General features: G+C 42.3%; 1 protein-coding gene across 2 annotated transcripts in view; it reads right to left on the bottom strand.

The window, feature by feature from the left end:
• The window catches only part of MCU (mitochondrial calcium uniporter), a 774,118-nt gene that overhangs the window by 133,733 nt on the left and 618,046 nt on the right, over window positions 1-22,339 (bottom strand). For both annotated transcript variants that reach the window (XM_086922280.1, XM_086922281.1), the window contains one exon: window positions 9,712-9,816. In XM_086922280.1, the coding sequence (XP_086778406.1) occupies window positions 9,712-9,816 (105 nt within the window). The remainder of the gene's footprint in view (window positions 1-9,711; window positions 9,817-22,339) is intronic.

Below are 22,339 nucleotides of genomic sequence, written 5' to 3'. Positions count from 1 at the left end.
ATTTGGAGGTCACAAATCACTAGTACCCTCAACTGGATGTGTTGCAACTTACTACTTATTATTTACAGAATTTTACTTACACAGTCAAACCTAGCCACAAGGGAAGCAGAGCACTCTACAGTGACATGGTTAACAAAAGGAAAAGTAACAGCAGGCACGACTGGAGCAGCACAACTGGAATCATGAATGAGTCCAGAATCTGGAGGAGTGGCGTCTAAGAAGCAGAGTTTGAAAGAGTTGGTTGATAAATCCCATCTGAATGCCAGAAGGGTGGGTTTGGCTTGATATGTTACGGTATCGTTGTTGTAGGAGCCAATACAGCAAACGCTTGTTTTGAGGTTTTAGGTTTTTTTGGGGGGAGAGAATTTCCAGTACTAAGTAGATCTTACTCCTTGCTCATTTTAGGCCTCTTAAAATTTTTCGAACCTATATTTTAGATGAAGAAGGGAGGCCAGCATAATGCAGAGTATTTTGGGGTGATCAGGTCTATTAAGGACCACAAATACTGCATTTCCTCGGTCTAGATGAGACCAGTTATAATGCTATCTTTATGTCCCATGGTGATGTGTAAGGTTTCAGACTTCTCACCAGTTGATGCTGAAATGAGGCAGTTTAAGTTAGATTAAAGATATGTTCAGACATATTGAGATTTTGATTAAAGTTGAAGCCAAGACTACTGGCATATAGAAACAGAGCTATAGAGATTCCAGTTAGATCTAAAGTTCTGAACTGTTTTTACACAAGTTTTTCTAAAACCAGACTGGTATACAGGCAGGTGATCCACCTCATTAGCCTCAATTAGAAGGTCCTTTAATAATAATAATCGTTATTATAATAATTATTAATATTATTATTATAATGAATAGTACTTTGCCTCCACAACCAGAAGAACTAGAAGTCTGCATTTGCTTGCCTACTTTAATCACTTCTCTCGTGTGATGGTATTAGTAAACAGAATGATTTGCACTTTCTATTCTTCTGTAAATTTTATTTAAAATATATCAATTGGTTTTTAAATCCTTATTTTAGAAAACAAAGACCCCTTTCGTTGGGGGGAGTCTTATACAATGTTGCTCTCCCTGGACACAGACGAACTAATTTTTCGCACTAGCACTTTTCTGAGACTTATAACACGTGTACGCAAAATGATGGAAAACCCCTGAAAATATTCTTATGAGAGTTGTATTAGATTTTTTAAATAATTATGAATTCTGTAATTTTGATCTGTCATGTAATTGAATTGTTTTAATGTGGTACTTTTATGAATTTTAAGAAATTCGAATAAAGGTCCTTTGAACTTGAACTTCTCTTTTGTGTACAGGAAAAGGGTGGAGCCCTTCAATGATTCCAGTCTTTTGTTTTTTTTAAACATCTGTTTATTAGTTTTTGATCTTTGTCACAGTTACAATCAATATTGAGTGTATTTTTCAACAGTGATATAGTAGACTATCAATATTTCCTGTTACAATTGATTTTTTGGATGCATACCTTACAACTGCTTAATTATTCTTGATATTTTGGTATACCAGTAAGCATACATTGCCTATATTTAAATCTAAATTGGTTGTTTGCACATATTTAAGCCACTAAACAGATGCCCGTTACAACCGGTATTAACAAACAGTTACTTTTGAGCAATTTCCCTGGCATTCCTTCAGTTATCTCCCTCTACATTTCCTTACACATTATGGGAGATCTAAATCGTGTGCTTCCAGCCCGTGTATGGGAGTGTTATACGAGCTGAGTAGGCATTGCATGTGTCATCATGGTGCGCATGTTTATCAGTTAGTTTGCGCCTTCCAAGAAAACTCTGGCTTGAGGTGAGGGCTGCATGACAACTATGCTTGATTGACAACTGATAGCCGATTCAACATCTATACTATACAAAACATCAACATTGGTTTGTATGCACAAGAAATATTGTTAGACTTGGTCCCCATAACTATGAGAGAGCAACATGGCCTGTCTTAGCCAGTTACACACCATATCCAGAAATAGACATACTGACCGCTCCAGAGCTATGTATGCTATATACAGATCTGGGAAAAACATATAGATGTTCAACGCAATTAGTCAAGCGAGCAATGACAATAAATCCTGCAAGGGCTGCTGAAGCTGCACAACCACAATTGGCTACACCTGGAATTAATCCACAAACCATCAATGCAGTCATGGGTAAGATTCCAATCAGGTGGGAGGAAATTCTGTTCTTAATTACACAAAAAACACAAACCAGCTTGAAGCAGTATTTCCCCATTTGGGACATGAGGAAACACACTGAATTCTCACCATATGTCTGCCAGTGGAGATGGCTTCCCCAGTGGAAGACTGCACCACTTGGAGTATGGTCTTTGCTGCAGCATATACCAGAACACACGGTGCACCCTTATTAGCTGTTTTGCCAGAGGTGCTTAAACAGATGCAAAATGAGTACGGGGCAGAAAAATTGACAAAGAAAAGACTAAATGACCGAGTGAATCTCCTCAACAGGAGACCGCAGAAAAGTGCTATAATCTGCATAATATTAAAACGCCTTAGTTATCCGAATACTGATACACGTTCATCTTGTTCCATTCAGAAGTCACCTGAAAAACACTTGGAGAGAGGTGGACGATGAGAGCACAGATCAAAGGAATACATGAAGCTGAAGGACTCACAAAGCTCTTCTGATTACATAATAAAAAAGGAAGATAAACCCAAACAGTCCAAGCCTCAATTCAAAAAGAAGGAGGCTGGTATTAAAGTAAAGCATGTCACGGATATTGAAGACCCTGCTTCCGAGCAGGGAGTGGGCTCTGACCATACTGGACAGCATCGCAGAAGTCCGAAGAGTTTGCAGGGAGTCTGATGGATTGTCTGGCGGAAGCAGTGTTGAGCAACTATGTCCAGGTGGAAACACTAGACACAAGAGTGAGTTCTAAATCGATTATATGAAATACAACTCAAACTGGAGAGGGACATACAAAGAAACCTTAATACTCCCTTTTGGGAGACCTTTCCATTTGGCTACAATATTCTATTAGCCAGAAAGAATTGGCCAACAGATGGATTGCCCAGGAGGGAGAAATGGTCATTTTACCTGCCTTTTCTGACTTCGTCCCAGATGTAGTTAAACATTCATATGCCAGGGAGTAGGCTTCAGCGCTAGCTCCTGTTTAATAATGCAACCATGTAGGGGTGGATTACTGTTTCCGTTATAATGTAATACCAGTGAGGACAACCCCATAAAGACAATACCCTATTACAAATTAGGCTAAAAAAAGTTAGAGAGATACTCACTCAACTTGAATACCAAGGTGAAATTGAAAGTTGCACCTCCCCTATGAATATTCCTTTGTTTTCAGTGATCAAACATGACCGTTCATATGGTCTAATATTAGATTAGACACATCTAAACAGAGCTACATGCACATTCGCTCTAAGGAACGTGCACAACATGGCACTAATGAATAACAGTGCGGAAAACCAAAACCACTTTAGACATTCCGAATAGATTTTTCTGCCAAAACATAGCGCCTAAAAGCAGGTACTTGACTGCATTCAGCATTCGGTCTCAAAAGTAGTTCTGTTGATTACCCCAGGAGTAAAGGAACAGCCCAGGGTTGTTTTCAGTCCATGTTACAGAACTTTTGCAAGAATATGTTGAGCAGGCATTGTCCTAAGTTGATGACATACTTGACGGATGATGACCTTTCACCTCACTTGGCCAGGGTAGATTGAATAGTGTTGGGATTTGCTCACATGGGCTATAAATTCAATCCCAAAATTTAAAAATAGCCTACCTAAATGTCCTATTTTTATTAGTTGCCAAGTGAAGGCAAAAGCCTAGCAACACATTTCCTTGAGATGCGTGTATTTCTACAAATACCACACACCTTGAATAAACTCCAGTCAATATTGGGTGTCCTGAATTTTGGCAGAATATACATTCCAGACTAGGTACAGTGGGTACAACTGTTCTAAGACTTAAGCACACATTGGACAAATGAACACACAAATCCATTCAGTACAAGCAGACAGGCTAGCTTCCGTACACTTATACGCATAAACACCACCAACTTGGACATACATACAAGTGCGAGTGCATCAGGGTACACCTTCGTCACATTTAATGAAGGGAAAACTGTATCAACTGCAAATAAATGTAATTTATACACCAATGCTAACAAGCCCTGAATGCAGTCACTAGGTGATTGCACAGCACACTTGGCAGAACTGCTGACAACGCCGCAAAGGCAACAGTTTAAACTGCTGCAGTCGCTGCAATTACTTTATTTAAAATATATCAATTGGTTTTTAAATCCTTATTTTAGAAAACAAAGACCCCTTTCGTTGGGGGGAGTCTTATACAATGTTGCTCTCCCTGGACACAGATGAACTAATTTTTCGCACTAGCACTTTTCCGAGACTTATAACACGTGTACGCAAAATGATGGAAAACCCCTGAAAATATTCTTATGAGAGTTGTATTAGATTTTTTTAATAATTATGAATTCTGTAATTTTGATCTGTCATGTAATTGAATTGTTTTAATGTGGTACTTTTATGAATTTTAAGAAATTCGAATAAAGGTCCTTTGAACTTGAACTTCTCTTTTGTACAGGAAAAGGGTGAAGGATTCCACCGTGGCGCGACCACCAAAGACACATCTACAGATCTCAGACAAGCCTCTTGCTTTGGTTTACCTGGACCACTGTGGCCCTTTATAATCAGACGGGGCTTACAAGTACATCTTGGAAGCAGTGGATTCCTGCTCTCAATTCCTATAGCTTTGGCCACAGCAATCGGCTGACGCCCAACTGTTATAATAGATCTGCACGTCTTTATCAGGACGTACACAGTAGCCACATTCCATTTAGACCAGGGTGCAGTGTTTGCCTCAAAAGCTTACAGAGACACTATGGGAAAATTGGGTGTGACTGTGTGGTACTCTTCCCGCAATCATCCAGAGGGAAATTCAGTAGTGGAGATGAGGAGGAGGGGTTTAAAGCAGTCTTAAAAAGAGAGGGTATTGGGTTCAGGTTGCAGTTGAGTCTATCGCCTATATGGGGTACAGAGAGCCCTAAACAATCTGCTTAGAATATCCCTGGGTGGTCGGGCTCCCTATGAAGTCCTGTTTAGAGTTATGATGTGGGTTCCAGACTTCGATAGTCCCGGTACAGTGACGGCAGTAACACCATTTGACTTCAATGAACGTTTGGATATTTTACAGGATCTGAACAACTTGGGTGGTCAGGCTCCCTATGAAGTCCTGTTTAGAGTTATGATGTGGGTCCAGACTTCGATAGTCCCAGTACAGTGACGGCAGTAACACCATCTGACATCAATGAACGTTTGGATATTTTACAGGATCTGAACAACTTTCGAGTAGCTCAGTGCAAAGTCCAGGACTACAGTAACACCACTGGAGAAGTGAAGGAGCACCAGCAACTGATTGGCGAACTAGTCCTGGAGAAGATTGTGAACAAGTAGGGATTCAGGCCATCTTTCAGAGCGCCTGTACCTATCCTAGCCTTTGAAGATATGAGAACTGTACTTCTACCGCCCCTTGCTGGAGACTTGTATCAATAGATCAAACCACACTATGTGACTGGTTCGACACAGTAGGCCAAGAGGGCTCCTAGGTAGTTACCTGCCTCCTCTCACTACCCTACAGGAAGTCCCTATGGAAGCTTTGATTAACTATGAGGACTCCTCTCCCCTTCAGGGGACAGTTAACACTGAAGTATCACTTATTTCTGTTGCATCAACAAACTTCTCACAATCATCATGCACAGAAACACAGATGTCTATTCAGCAAACCGACAAAGATGGTATCTATAGAAACAAATCACCATTTTTGACTACTCCCAGTTCTACACAACCGCAAGAGCTGCCAAATCTAAATCAAACAGCCAATGGCTACTTCATTAACAATGATGGCTTCAGTTTAGACTCATATGACCCCCCTACCGCCCTGAGGTAGAATGTGTGACTGGTTTACCGCGAGAATTTTAGGCAGAGGAGAAGTGAACTATGCAACGGAAGACGGTCGGGCAGAGTTAGCGTTTTTTTTATAATCATCCAACTTACTCTCCATGGAATTACATCCCGGAACTGATAAATATCTTGTATTATCAGAGCAAGTCCCCTCGTAAGAAAACGTCTAACCATATTATTCCGAATAAAAGAACTGCGGAAGCCATTAGCTGACTAGGAGTCAGCCTGATTCATGGAAGACCTTTCATGTGCTACCATAGAGAACTGATCTATTGTTAAGACCGAACCACGTGTTGGACCTAGAACTGGTACCTTATATATATCCTGTCTCTCCAAATTGGTCATCCTAGATGAAAACAGGATCCAAGAAATAGGAAATATCTGTTTTTACCGTCCCCTGATATCTTGGAGTTAATTGCAAGAAAAAGGTCCTGAGGAAGGTGGCGTAGAGCCGCCGAAACGCTTGTTGACCTGGTGCAGGGGTCTCAAATTGTATCGTGAGACCCAAGAATTGGCACTTTGATCTTGCCAACTTAGACTCAGTTCTTCCTTTTTCCGATGGTGTGGTTTGAATGAAGTATGGGTGTGAGAGTGTTAGTATCTTGAGTTTGTGTGTATGATATCAGGTGGTGTTTTCTTAAGTATCTTGTGCTATATTATTTTGTACATATTCATAATTACTTTGTGATATTTGTTTGTATTTGTCAAAGAATCATGTATTTTGAAAAAATATTTATAAAAAATTTACTTGTGATGAAATGCTTTTTATAAACTTAACAATAAGGAATTATATAAAATGAAAATAAAATAAGTGATGAAATAAAACATGTCTAGAATATCTCTGTCACCAAGTTCAAATTAATAGGATGTATACCAATATTTGAAGATTATGGCCATTGATGGAACAAGTCTTTCACTAAATGTGTGACTTATACATTCAGCTGAAAAAGACATAATTTATCCCTTTTTGGATATACATTTGGATTACAATTTTGTTACTTTTCCTCTTCATTTGGATTGGTTTTGTGCCAGTCTTTCTTGATCCTAATCAGACACTAGCTTCTAGAACGCTCTGCGGCTGAACTTGATTTTAACACCCCATTCGTCATCACACAAAGTGAAAAGAGACCTTTCCCAGGTAAACATTTCTGCTATTCCAGTTCCTCATGGAATTGTTTGAGGTAAGGCATTGTATTCTATATTTGGACCAATTGAATTAAATCAAATTCCTTATGTGTTTGAAATGTCTCTGCATATCTTTATCAATCATAGTACTATCTCTGATGACTGGGACATTGATAGTGTGTGGTCTTTCTTAGTTGTGATCCTATGCAGGAAGGATTTGGGTGCCATTCCTAAGAGACCAGAAAGATGTTCTTATCTTATCTGCAGAAGCAGCGCTTAGCCGAGATGGATGAAGGATTTAAGTAAAAAGCTCAGGTTTGAAGTTGTGTTGGCTGTCTGCCTACGACTTGAAGCAGACATTTCTCTTGAAAGAGGGGACTTAACCATACGCTTGTGCTTAAATGTATGTGCAACCTAAAAAATAATTTTTACAGATTGTGTACCGTCATATCATTTGATAATTAGCTAAACCAACGCAAATTAGTTTTATTAAAAAACACCTGAGCTAGACTAGATACAAATGCTTGCTGGATATGTTTATGTATGAATTAAAGCTTTTCAGAGACCAACATTGCAAAAAAATATACATTTTGCCAAAACGTGCAAATGAAAGAATATAATGCAGAAGAAACGTGGCAATAACGCATGCCAAAAACGAAAACCTACCAATTTGGCTGCTGCACACATCAAAAAGAGTAAAAAAAAAATGGAATATATATTTGTGGGCGTTAGAAGGAAAGCAACAGTAAACAAGAAAATATCAAATTGCCAGGAAAGGCAATCTACACCCTCAGAAAGGTCATTTACTAGCTGTTCCATTCGGGGCATAATGCAAACCCCTGCAGTGCAGGAAGAACCCCATTAAGCCTATGGATAGTGATGAAATGTGGGATTCTCTGGAGCTACTGATCACCTTCTGCATGGGTAACCCATAATTGTATGTTACACCACTGATTCTATTACCCTATAAAACTGATTTCATTGCACAGTACTGAAATGCTTCTTATTCAATCACGCACTACGTCAACTGCCACTACTACCCAAGGAAGTAATAAAGAGGGTCGTTGATCAACTTTCAGTCCAAGACTAATGAAATTGACAAATGTCCAGTTTTTCTAAGCTGATGTCAGTGCAAATCCACCCAGAAGTAAGCAGAACTGGCTGCGAAGTAAGGCAGGCACATCAGTTCTAGGAAAGTAACAGTCTCTAGGAACTCTGGCGTGTACCCAGTGGAGAAATTAGGCAAAACAAACTTGAATAGATTCTGACTGAAGTCCCATTTACTAATTATGAATCCGTATTGAAAAATAACCAGCATGAAATCGCTTTTATGTGCTCTCGGTCGAAGCAAGGATTAATGATAAAGTCCCATCAGAATAATAAAATCATCCTTAGGAAAGATCAGCAACATTTACAAACATTGCCATACATTGTTCACCAACTAGAAATCCCTAGACAACTGCACCTTACCACTTAAAGATTCTTCAAACAGGTTTCAATGAGCCAGATATTTGTGAGTTCATGGCCCCAGGCTTTGAAATTACCTCAGTCCACACGAGAGAGTTCAATCAAACCACGTGGTTTAAAACACAGCACTTTTCAAGCTGGTCTATGGAGTACTGGGTGAAAACAGACAAGGATCAACTACCCTTCTCATTAACCAAAGTTGACTTTTCATCTGCAAGTCCTTTTAGACTTCTAAAAAGACCAAATTAAGAAAATCGGCACTTTAAAAACAAAAATACATAATCTGCTAGGAGATAGCAAGTAGCCTGCAGCAGCTTGCACACTAAACCAGTCCCCTTTCAGTTTATGCTTATTCAAAACAGAATGAAGTAGAAGCAAACGTTATGGAAAAGGGGGAACCGGCAACAAAAAGGCCCACTAAGAAATATTCAGAAATGTAAATATTTCTAAACAGGGAACAAGAGCACATACCGAAATCAGTAATTAAGGGCTGAACTGATGTCAGTCTCTTTACTGTAGAAACGTTTGGTCAGCAACTACTGTTGAGCATCTTACTCACTGTAATTTGTTTTCTCCTGTATGGAAAAGGAATTCCATGCTTAGCCGCACAACAAACAGTATTATTTTCACAAGTTAACTAAAAACAAACCAAAAGTCATTGCAATTTCCATGTTTAAATGGGTTTTTCATGAATCTTATCATTCCTGGCTACTGCAGTTGGGTTAAAGTTTGTATCTTTCAGATTTTGTTATTTTAACCCATGATATTTTTACTGATAAAGATCTCATTTTTACTATGATTCAAATGTTCATAATCACGAAAGAGGTAAGCAAGCAATGCCAATTAATTTCACATGAAAATCGTTTATTCACCAGTTTAGTATATGTGTTTGTACTTACAGCACAAATTACATGAACACAATGTTATTCCACATATTCATCCTTCCAGCATAGTGATGAACATATAGCATTACAGGATTGCCACTTGAAGCTTTTTTAATCCCAGTGCTTAATATGTGCCAGAAAGTAAATACATTCTATTTTGTTGCAATATATTATAACAGATGTAGCAGTAAAGATAGCTGTCACTGAGATGTAATACCAAGGTTATACTGGTTATCCATCAAATAGTAAGATGTACCTCTCATTGGTGGTCGCACATGGTAGGTGAAGTCATTAATGGATAATTTAAAATCATCTAGTAGGAGGATGTCGATACCCGTTGAGGAGGCTATCCGCGTTCCGTCTGAAAAAATGTAATAATAATAATAATAATGAGGAGACTATTTCAAGTGAATTTGCGCACAATGAACTTACAAATAAACACAAATCAAGCATTAGTAAACTGCTATGTAGTATCATGGTAGAGCTATAAAGTACCTGGAAATATAAGACTGTTCGAATATCAATATTATTACATTTTTAGTAGCATATACAAGACATTAACATGTCATCCAGCATTTCAATACACCCCCAATCTCATATCCACATTTTACCTTCAACAAAGCCATTATCACACTATCCTTCAGATTATACTGTTAGTCCAGTCACTGTTATTCCAGTCACATCTCTCTGTTTCAACCTGTTGTCTCATTATAAATTTTGACCCTGATCTCAATTATGTGCAATTTCTGCAAGATACAGTGTCACCTATACAGATTTTTAGACTGGCCATTCTCAGCAATGCATCACTTCACTAAAACTATTCCTAAATCTTTGACCCCTTTCTTTGCCGAACACCTTGAGTATTCACACAATAAAGTGAGAATTTTGTTTGTGTGCGAGTTCTAAATTCTGTTCGTCATTCTTGTCTAGAGGCAGCTTTATGAAGAAGTTTACTTTTTTTAGCAGCCCTTTAATTTAAAAGGAGTGATAAAAACAACTTGTGATCCGAAGATGTCGGAATTGATTTGTTTTTATAGACATGGAAATATTTATTTGCTTGCTCTCAAGTCTTCACAATCCCTCCCGTGAACACATCCTTTATTGTGAATCACCCCACCCCATATCCCTTCAATGTCTCTCAATTCCTGGTAAAAAGTCAGGGTTTTTCCAACAGTCATGTGAAGGGTGAAAACAATGATAACCCAAGCCGTGCACTCAACTGATCAAACACCATAAGAGTTGCCCTAACCACTGGGGAGGTGTGTAATCTAACCTCCCGATACTGCCTCTGGATCCAAGGTACTTCTTTTAACATACATCCAGCTAGCATATGATCTACACTCATTTGGTTATTTAGGGGGTTCTGTGGTTTGGTACGGATTAGTAATGAGTGTATGTATATTAGAAGGTCTGGTGCCACAGTTCTAGTTGGGATCTTTGCTGGGTCTCTGCAGACATTCCATAATGCTCTTGCATTTTTCAGATCCAGGAGATGAAAGAAGTTGCTGACTCAATTTAAGGTCAGAGCGTTTGTGGCTGTGTGTTGACAATCACATCTTGTGGTTCCTCCCTTGAACAAGGCTTTGCAAAGGGAGTAATTGCGATTTAAAGCAGGACAAAGATTTCATCTGCCAACAGACAATTGTCATGAGTCGCAAAGCAGGAGGTTCAGTGTGTTATTCTCTTTGTGATCTCCTTTTACAGCTCCCCCAAAGAAGGACCCCCCCTCCTTATGAGAGTCTTGTTTTGCCCCAAGATTTAAGGGTTGTGTTCAACTTATCCACCAATCCATATGCAGAAATGTGCTCCCTCCACTCCACAGAGTATAGGTGAGGATATTTAGTGTGAAGGAGAAGGTGTGTAAACATGGCTACAGCTGTGAAGTGCATGCACGAGGGTGTGCGGAGCATGGAAGAGGAACAAAAGACAAGTTTTTGTACCAAAAAAATGCAGGTTCCTGAATGCTGTGGTCTCTTAAAACATCGCTGGAAAACCAAAAACACATGGACTCCTAATGCTGCTTTAGCTTGGACTTTAGCATCCGTTCACTTACATATTTTTCCGTAGTCACCTTAGGAAATCTGAGGATCTGATTAGATACATTTCCTCAAAACTACCTTTTCTGTTTGAGACATAGGTCCTAGAACAAATATACAACCAGGATACATTAAGGGTCAAATAAACAAGAGAAAAACATTTGTATGAACGAGTGAAGCAATGTGCCAGAAAGGCATCATTCCCATTTACAAAAACCGCTGTATGTAATTTATGTTATACATTTGAGTGCTTACAGTGACAACTTTGTTGTGGGACCTGCTGGTGAGAGTTCGCCATTGACGGTTCCATCCACTCACAATAACCGAATTGCTGACTGAATTACCAAATCATACAAGCAGAAGATGCTTGAGAAAAAAGAAGTTTCAAACGTAGGTAGCAATTTCAAACATCAGAAAACAAGGTTAGCCAATCAAAACTTTTATATATTTGCTTGATTGAATGTTCACTACCATTAAGTAGAATGCGCAAAAGCAGAAAACAAATGTTAAAGAGAAAAGGTCATTATAGCTAGCCACAATACACGAGATTGCTGTTAAATAACCTGGGTCGGGAATCATGATAGGGTACCATCAAAACTGGAGCAAATTATCAGTGAAAAATGTATTTCCTGAAAGTTTGGTGAGATAGCAAAATTTATTTAAATACCCTTCCGGAGAAGTGCAAAATTAGCTCCACAAGTTATGAATATTTGAACAAGGTCAAATGAGACGGCTCAGTCTATCAGACAAAATGGGGGTATCACTGGTAGATTCCTGTGCAAAAAGAAACCCAGAACAAACACGCTAGATCTATAGCTTTAAGTTCTAAACAATGGGCTTTCAAGCTCAAATGTAAGCATATATACCGTTGAGCACCAGGACCAGGATGAGATGTAGATTTATTATCTCTTCTAAGGGCAGCAGTCTGTGCCGTATTCCCTCTGTTAAATGATAGCCTTCACTGTTGCATTCGGTTTCTGATGAACCTTTATGTTTGCAATTAACCGTGACTATGACAACTGCTAGGAAGTGCTTTCTGGTAGCTAGATGGACCAAAAAGATCTAGCCATCAACACTTTTACATCCCTACAATCTGCAAAAAGGAACTCACTTTATTAAAATAAAGCCAGAAAACCTTCACGAAAAATTACATGTCTCCAAGAATAAGAAAAACATTAGTAAACCAAAAAATAATGTACAACACAAGTATACACAGCTGACGGACAAGTGGCAAAAACGTGTAGGTAGAAGGTTGAAGAAGCTTCATGGAAATCACAGGGACAGCAAGGTGCTTAGAAAAACCAAAAAGGCTTAAACGTGAACTACTGTCAAACAGAGGAAACTTATAACGCTTACTTTATGTTGCAAAAACCAGTAGCATAACATTAATAATCACGAACAAAGCAAACACACCCTCATTGCTTCAACATTTCTACTGACCAGACATATAAGTGTTAAGAGAAACTACTCAGTATCTCAGTAGACTGGTTTGCACAGTATCGTAGTAAGTAGTTTCTTCAAGATGATTGGAAAAATCCCATTTCAAAAAGTAGCAGATTAACAAACGCTAAACCCAACTTCGATTTCCTAAGTAGAGAAATATGCTATAGGAATCAAATAAGATTTAAAACTGGACTTTGAAGAGAATATAAGGTAATGGGCACAAGTCACATTACTATGCAGCAGAGGCGTCAGCAAGAATTATTTTAATTACAAAGATTTCCTTTGGAAATGTGGATTTTTTTTTTTTTTAATCAAGAGCTCACCTGTGGTAATAAATTAGCTTGAGGTCTTTGTTCTGAAAAGCATATGGGAATATATGGTACATCATATTTATACACTAAAAACATTTTGAAACGAAGCAAAGAAAATAGTGGTTTGTGTTCGTAATAAGCTAACAACAATTGGGGTAAGGTCGGGGATTTGAGACAACCAACCCCCATGGATACCTTTTTCAATGGACTTCTCATACTATTACACCTTTACACACCAGGCTCAAGACATCTTTTCTTTTTTCGATACTACAGAAGCCATTGTTATTTTTATCTGGAAGCAAATGTAAATATTTTGGGCAGAGATATAAAACCCTTGTTTCATATCTACCTGCTCATTAATACGGGTAGAGAATTCGAAGATGTTAGGAGGTCCACATGTATCGCAAGACTCCTAAAACTGCAGAGCAAGTATTAGTCAATTACGTTATTCTGTCTCTAAACCAGAATTTCAGATGTTAGACTTTATGAAGCAATCCCTTTAGGCAAACTGTAATCTGATTACAAGAAAGCTGGTGTGATTGTTTTTCATTGGTATTGAACGCATAAGTCCCACAAAGAAAAACTACTCTGCCTAGACGTAAAAACCATAGGCCGACAATAAAAATGCTCAATTTAACTTTAAATTTCCCTTGGCATGTAACAGAGGTGAACTTATTGGTACAAAAAAATATATTATAGGCTTTGAATGAAAAATGTCCTAGCTAACGTAACAGAAAGTTTTAATTCTATTAAGGACTCTGAGGCAAGCATTATGCCTTCTTTCTCCACTTTATTGCATAGCAGCGAAGACAACCACAAACTACACTTCCCATGAAACACAGGGAAGAGGAGTAAACAAGAAAATACATGGCAACAGCCAATCACAAGTCCCAAATACAATGTCCAATAGGGGCTAAGGAAGCCCAACATAGTCCATCAACTGTGTTCTCTCCTCCTCTTTCTGGGCTCGTAGCCCAACATCCCCTTACTAAGACTGATGCCTGCTTCCTGCATCACCTAGCGAACCCATCTGGCTATAGTGGGTGAAGAGACTGCCTTAAAAGGCTTATGCAAAGAAATAAGAAGCTGTCTCTCACCAGGAGGTCTGTATTCTACAGTCATCTCCTCATAGGCCTTTAGGTAATTGACCACACAAAGCTTCGGGGAATCCGGAAATTGCGGGTAGGAAATGGATCTGGAATGGCACTTAGTGCGTCTGAGTAGGGTTAAAGTAACTTCATCCAGAGAAAAAATCCTGCTCGAGACGTCCAGAGCTCGGACGTCCGACACCAGTCTACAAGAAATGAGACACAGTAGCATGGCCAACTTCGCCAACAGTTTTTTCCTAGAAAGGTATGTATTTAGTTCCCACAACAAGAAAAGGTTAAGAACCTGATTCACATCCCAGAGATCAGAATAGCAGGACTCCGGAGTCAAAGACAATCGAATGCCGCCCAACAGCCTGCAGACCAAAGGGTGTTCCCCCACTGGAGATCCGTCAACCGGTACATGGCCCGAAGAGTTGGCCGATCAAAAGGTATTGATAGACCTATAAGCCAAACCCTCTGAGGCCAACTAGGCCAGGAAATTCACAATGTGGACCATATCCGTGACCAAGGGATCAAAACCCCATCGCACACACCAACGTGTCCATCTGCCCCATGCAGACCGGTATCTTTTGACAGTGCGGTCTGCCCATGTGTTAGAGATAAAGCTCTCAGCCTCTCGCGAAAGGCCAGGGGCTTCCCATCTACCTCTGAAATTCACCACGCCATGAGTCTCAGAGAACCCGTGGACACTAGAGGATGCAGAGACCCATCCTGAGCTGAGAGAAGGTTCTGAAAATGGGGGAGTAGGATTGGAAAATCCCAGGAAAGTTCCAGAAGAACTGGAAACCCTACTTAAGACCTCCACAGGGGAGTGAAGATGATCAAATCCGCCGATTGTTGACCGACCTGGGCCGAAACCCTCGTTATCGCAAACGGCGGGAATGTTTAGCTCAGCTCTAGGCTTCAATCCTGGAGGAACGCATCCTTTGCCGCCGCTAGGGGGTCTGGACGCCAACTGAAAAATTGGGGAACCTGGTAATCAAGCCTGGACGCAAAGAGGTCCACCGAAAACAGACCCCAAAAGGCATTCAACCTTGCAAAAACTGAAGGATCCAGCCGCCAAATACTGGAATCTCTGAAATGGCAGGAATGGAAATCTGCTTCCAGATTGTCCCGGCCGGGGAGGTATTCCGCCGTGACAGACACCTAATGTTCGAGGCAATACTGCCAAAAACTCGCCACCAGGTCCGATAAGGCCTTCGACCTGGCCCCCCCAGGTGATTGACATAACAAACCGCTAAGACGTTGTCCATTTTCAGGACTACACACGAATGTACTGAATCTTTAGTCCAGCAACGTAACGCAAATTACCCCACCAGAAGATCTAAACAGTTTATGTGTAACTTCTGTTCCTCGGAAGACAACAACCCTCCTGTAGAAAGGTCTCCGCACCCTGCGCCCCAGCCGAGCCTGCTGGCATCTGATTCTATGACCATATCTGGAGAGGAACCAAAAATTGCCCTTCCGTTCCAGGCTTCCATGTGGTCCAACCACCACTGGATCTCAGACCGGGCCTCGTCGGACAAGGGGACCTTATGAGAATACGGATACCCTTTCCGTAGGAAAAAACCTTTCAGGCGTTGCAAGGCTCTATAATGGAGGGGGCCCGGGAAGATGGCTTGGATGGAGGCTGACAAAAGGCCCATCACCCAAGCCAGCTGCCGGAGGGAAATGAGCGGCTTTGCCAGAACCCAACGCAGCTCGTGCCGAATCTTGGTCACTTTCCTGCCTAGAAGGCTGAGTGTTAATTTGGTGGAGTCTATCACAAATCCAAAGAATGTAATGGTCTGAACAGGCTGTAACAGCGATTTATTCTTGTGGATTACAAACCCATGGGCCTGGAGAAGTGATATTGCCATCTGAAGGTGATGCAGGAGACGTTGGGGGCAAGAAGCCATCAAGAGAAGTTCGTCTAGATAAACACAAAGGGGCAGAAGAAAGGCCTAAGGGGAGAGAGGTGAACTCGTAGGTACGGTCGTTCCACAGGAATTGTAGGAATCTGCGGTGGGGAGGAAAAATAGCCACCACCAAGTACGCATCCTTGAGGTCCAGACGGAGTACATCTCAGAGGAGGTGGATCCCCTCCATCTTGAAATGGCGATAAACCAGCCATTGAGTGAACTCGCTTAGGTTTATCACCGGCCTCTTGCCACCATTGGTCTTGTCGACCCTAAAGATGTTGCTCAAAAAACCTCCTCTTCCACTAGGATTGTATCCTGTGCTGAAAACTGAATGGGCCGCGGGGGGAACCTCTGCACCGGGGTCCCTTCGAATTCTATATAGAAACCCCTGACTGTCTGCAGGACCCAAGCATCTCGAGTAACAGTTAACCATGCCTAAAACACCCCGCCAACCGCCCTCCCATTTCCTGAGGGGAAGAAAGAAGAACTCTCACCTGGGCTGGAAGTTGTGGTTCCTCCACGGTAACCTCTGCTCCTTTATACTCGCGTTGAGTAAAAGTTACCAAATCTGGACTGATCTTGGTCAGGGTGCCCTTCTGATTGGTGTGGTGTTGCTGACGACCGGCCGAGTGGCCCCTTCCTCGGCCGGCTCCGCGAAAAACATGGGGAAACACCTTCTTGATGGTCGACTGAGCCCGGTCTAAAGAAGTGAAAGTGTTCACCAATTTGCCCAGCTCCTTAACAAAGGGCTCTCCAAACAGCCTGCCTTGTGCGACGGGGCCGCCTCAGAATCTGCCATGTCCCTGAGCTTCGGATCGATTTTGATGAGAAGGAACCAGCGACGTTCTGTGGAGAGGGCACAGATAGGGTTGTCCATAAATATGATGATTCGCTGAGCCCAGCCGGACAAGGACTCGGGAAAAAAGATGGATCCTGACTCCTTAGCCTCCTACGCCATGCAGAGAATTTTTGTAATCGGGCCCAGGGTGTCCAGGAGTTTATCCTGGCAGGCCCGCCAGGATCTATCTATGCCCTTCTTGGGGTCCCTTATAAACTTCTGGAGGAAAGTACCCATACGGGGATCTATCTCGGGCATAAGAGCGACGTTAGCAACCAGGGAGGGGCTAGGATATTCCGCCCTTAAACAGTTACGTGCCTCTTTTTCCAGGGAACGGCGGATATGGGCAGCCACATAGGCCGCAACCTTATCTTCTGGTGACCACTCAGAGGATCTCGGGTGCACAATGTAATTTGGAGCCAACATGTCTGAGGTATTCGGGGGATCCTTGGAGGTACCAGGGAGGACCCGAGGGACCGGAACCCCCATGGCGGGTGCTGGATCCGGTACCGGTACTGTGGCCGGGGCAGGAGGTACTGGAGCCGAGGCAGGGGGTAACCAAGGAAGAGGAGCAGGACGACTGGCGAGGAAAGCCTGCTAAAGGCGAGCAAAAGCGCCCATGTCCACCCCTGCTTCGCGGGACCTTTTAGGTGGCGGGGAACCCATAGAGTCCTGATCTGCACTGGTGGAAGGGGCGTGGAGCAGGGGGGGCAGTTGTTGGGACAGTTGGGTAAAGGCTTGCTGAATCTGCCAGGAAAACCTATCCTCTAATGGGGACATGGCCTGGTCCACTGCCCTATAAATAAAAGTATCTACCGCCTCATACAAGGAATCTCCCTAGGGCATATGAGCGAGGGGGTCTTCCTCCTCTTCATTGTAATCCTCGTAATACTCCATACCGGGAGGCTCCTAATCATAGAGAGGTAACTCCCGCAGGGCACAACACAGAGGCCTCAAAATGTTGGGTGGCAACCTGAATGTTTTTAAAAGCGGTAAAAACCACCAATTACCGGGTGCAAGCCAGAGGGACTGAATGCTGGCACAGAATTTCAGAATTAACCCCCCTGGAGAAGGGTTAACTGGTCTGGGTGAAATCCCTAGCTGCAGCGCTAATTAGTACAAGACCTCTTATCATGAGGCGTTCACCCACCGCAGTGGAATACTGGCTCTCTCTCTAATCACGAGTGACTAGGCGCGAGGAAGAGCGTAGAAAAATCAAGGAGGAGCGAGGCGTTTTGTTAGTTACTGCTGCCTCATCGCTCTACACCTTCCGGCATCAACATCAGACCAGGGCCTGCTGTGAAGACGGAAGCGCAACCTTTGAAAGTCCCTGAAGAGAGTTTCAACTTTGCGCCACTCTCGCCAAAGCCTCCGCACCCTCTGGCGGCGGGAGGACCGGGCACCTACCAGCAACTCAGCCACGTAGGTACGGACACGACCGTACCAGTGGCTTGCCTCTCCGCAGCGCAGTCCCTGCCACGGGAGGTGGAAACAGACGCCGAGTGTCACAGTGAAACAACGAAAACTTTATCAGGCGTGACTGCGCCAGCCCGTGGAATAAACACCGGAGCGGTCACCGCCAGGAAGCCTCAACGTAAAATAGCATTGACAACAGCCAAACAATCGCAACAGCAATATAAATATCACCAAGATAAAGTTACCAGTGTAGATCAGATCAGATAAGCTTTATTCGATTTTAGTTTAAAAATCATAAAAGCATCAACAATACATGAATAAAAACCATAACATTCCATGGACATCGTAAAAGATCATTACAAAATTAATAAAACAAGATTAAATAAGTATAGCGAATCAGCTAATCGATATGCAAGGGTTTCAAGATCAGTGAAGCAACTCTAAAACAATATACTTATCAATTACATCCTACCCTGTCAGTTTGGCTCAAACTTATAGGTGGCCTTTAAATAGTGGTCTTAAAAATACAATTTGTAGACAAAAGTTCGAAACCTTTACAGCCTAGGAAATTGGTTCTATGTAATATGTGGAGAACTCGGGTAAAAATCGTACAAATCCCATATGCAAATAGTGCCATGTCTTGCTTTGGGGGGGCAAAAGCATAATAGGGGACGACATTTCTATTTTTGAATTTAATTAGTACCAAATCCCCAGCAATGTATTTGGGCAGCGTGCCTAACCATCCCACCCCCTCCTGACACTCAGGATACCACCATCTAACTCGGGTGGCAAAGGTCTATTGTTTTGTAGCCAGAAAATGACCTTATTTAGCAGGTCCTGCTGGGATTCATGTGTTCCCTGGGTGAGGGCAGGGACATCAGAGAGGACAGACACATATGGGGCGGCTTCAGGAGGTAGGTTGATACGTGGAGCGGGTCTAGCCACTTGAGTTTTTGAAATGGGTTTTAAGATTACTTTTGGGCCTGTTTGGGTAGGTATACAGGGAGGATGTAATAAAGCTACACCATGACAAATACCAGATTTATGTTTTTCGGGGACGAAGGGGGGGTTAGGGCAGATGGATGTAGCCGTTTTGATTGTTGGAGGAGGGTGCTTTCTGATTACTTCCTCGATGCTTGTCAGCCTTTCCCCCAAGTCGCTGATTTTTTTAACCAAAGGAGAGATGGCAGTTACCAACAGTTGCTCAATTTGGGCCAATAAATTCAATTGGGGAGACAGGACAGGGTCATCTGATTTGTCCACGGCAGGGTCCTCCATTAATGCTGTTGGGTTAGGGGGAGATAATATTGCGCTGGTACACAAATTTTGTGTACTTACAAAGTTCCCATTGTCTATTTCGCTGTCGTGCTTCCCTCTAATGTTGGGTCCCAGGGGCGAAGTGTTTACTTGGCTTTGGTCTTTATTTACGGGAGGAGCAAGATCCCGTGGGGAGCTATTTGGCGTAACACAATAAGTACCCACAGTAGGGGAGATTGTTAAATCAGGGACGTACTTTGTGCCACACAGGGCGTTGAGCTCTTCCCAAATGGACATTATGTTTTATGGTAATGAATTCGCCAGACAGTCGATAGAAAAGGAGCATCACATTACCTCCTCCTGTGATAGAATCAAATGGGGTGGCCCGTCCCGTCCTCCTCGTGCCTCTGAGGGCCTCAGAGGGCCCACCCTTTGCCCGGGCTTCGCCCCGGCCGCCGACTCGCGCGCGATCCCGCGACGCGGGGGCTCGCGCTGTCCTTAAGCGCAACTCCGGGGGCGGGACAGGAAACACGCCTTCCTAGGCGCTAGCGGTGCTGGGGGATGTAGTCCCTGATCTGCCGCCTCGCCGCGATTATTCGGAAGCGGCAGGCAGCAGGGAGCCTGGTGTGTGTTGCTGCAGAGCAGCGCTGAGGCTGCGGTGGTGGTGGTCAGGAGCCAAGATGAAGGACGACCTCCCAGGTCAGTGTGGCCCAAAGTCCCCCGCGGCTCGCGCTGTCCTTAAGCGCACCTCCGGGGGCGGGACAGGAAACACGCCTTCCTAGGCGCTAGCGGTGCTGGGGGATGTAGTCCCCGATCTGCCGCCTCGCCGCGATTATTCGGAAGCGGCAGGCAGCAGGGAGCCTGGTGTGTGTTGCTGCAGAGCAGCGCTGAGGCTGCGGTGGTGGCGGTCAGGAGCCAAGGTGAAGGATGACCTCCCAGGTCAGTGTGGCCCAAAGTCCACCAGTGTAAACATCAGCAAGGAATAATCCTAAGAACAAGACACACCAACTCAAAGCACTAGACAGTTAAAGAAACTGTAGAGCACTTATCTTGCTGCGTAGCAGCGAAGAAAGAGGATGAGAGAACACAGTAGATGGACTATGTTTGGCTTCCTTGGCCCCTATTGGACATTGTATTTGGGACTTGTGATTGGCTGTTGCCATGTACTTTCATGTTTACTCCTCTTCCCCGTGTTTCATGGGAGGTGTAGTTTGCGATGGTCTTCGATGCTATGCAATAAAGTGGAGAAAGAAGGCATAATCCTTGACTCCAGTCCTGACATAGAATTACTATAACGTGATCACACAGCTTAAACATATAAGGGCAACTAAAAAAAATAAGGAATGGAAAAAAATAATTTGCAATGTAAGAATTGTCCAACAAGCTCTGGCATGGAAATACACGATATATAGAGATATATATATATATATATATATTTTTTTTTAGAGTTAATGTGCACAAGTGAGCAGGAAAAACGCTGTAACGCATACAATTCTTACAGTGCAAGGGAGCCAATGGTTGAATTGGTCTGAACCATTGCCATATGCTCCATATTATGGTGGGCAGAAGCAAAGTGTGAGTGAAAGATAAACAGACAAATGGAAGCAGTGGGCTGACCTAAAGCTTATACATATCCATTTTCATTTATTAATTTTGAGTTTGTGGGGCTGGCAATATTGCTAAAGCATTTCATAGGCTAGACTAAAAATAAATCATTTAAAAAGTTAGAGACATAACTATAATAGGTAGAAATTAAAAGAGCTAAATATCAGACAGCTCTAGATTATAATAAAATAAAATTCAAAGCAGTGGATGTAAAGCAAATTGTTATGAACATCTAGAAAGTCAGGGTAGAATTGAATTACCTCTTTTCATCTTTGTTGTAGGAGAAGAGCATCAATTATATATAATCTTCTTTTGATCCACTCTGGAAGAAGCAATTCAGTCTGAAATACTAGGGCAAGTTTTATTGGAAGAGTAACAAAGATCTTCAGTGGAGTCTCAGCCGTACGTGGCTTCATTGTGAGGTGCAGTCTCCGTCCCTTGGCAAAATGACTATTGGACCCACAGCAGAGCATAGAAATATCAGTGACACAACAGGCAATTCTGGTGTGGGAAGGTTGTGTTGAGAACATACCCCTGCTTGCTGTGTCATATGGGCTCCAGATTCACCTCATAAATGAAGCCAAGCAATGATCAAATCAGGCCTCTCCAACAAGCAGTCTGTGATCTACTAGTAAGTACCTGTAAGTAGCTCTCCTGCGTCAAGCCCAGCCTACGGAATATATGTATACCAACATTTATAAAGTATATTCAAGAAGAAAATGTGTGTATTTTCAGAATTCATAAGCTGATGGTTGTAGCAAAATGATTGAATTCCCAAAATATTTTAAAGCTTACTAATATGGTGCCAGGTGCATTCAAGCTGTAGATATTATGCCTTACATATGTAAAGGCTGTCCAGTCTGACAAAGCCTTCTTAATGTTACTGCTGGCTACTCTACCTGATGCACGAAGGCGATCATGGCTATTAATCCTGGTGTGGCTACTATGTAATTTAGTTTCATGTGATC

This window comes from Lissotriton vulgaris, chromosome 5 (assembly GCF_964263255.1).
Source record: "Lissotriton vulgaris chromosome 5, aLisVul1.2, whole genome shotgun sequence".
Classification (NCBI taxonomy): domain Eukaryota; kingdom Metazoa; phylum Chordata; class Amphibia; order Caudata; family Salamandridae; genus Lissotriton; species Lissotriton vulgaris.
This window is presented reverse-complemented; position numbering and strand designations above follow the sequence as displayed.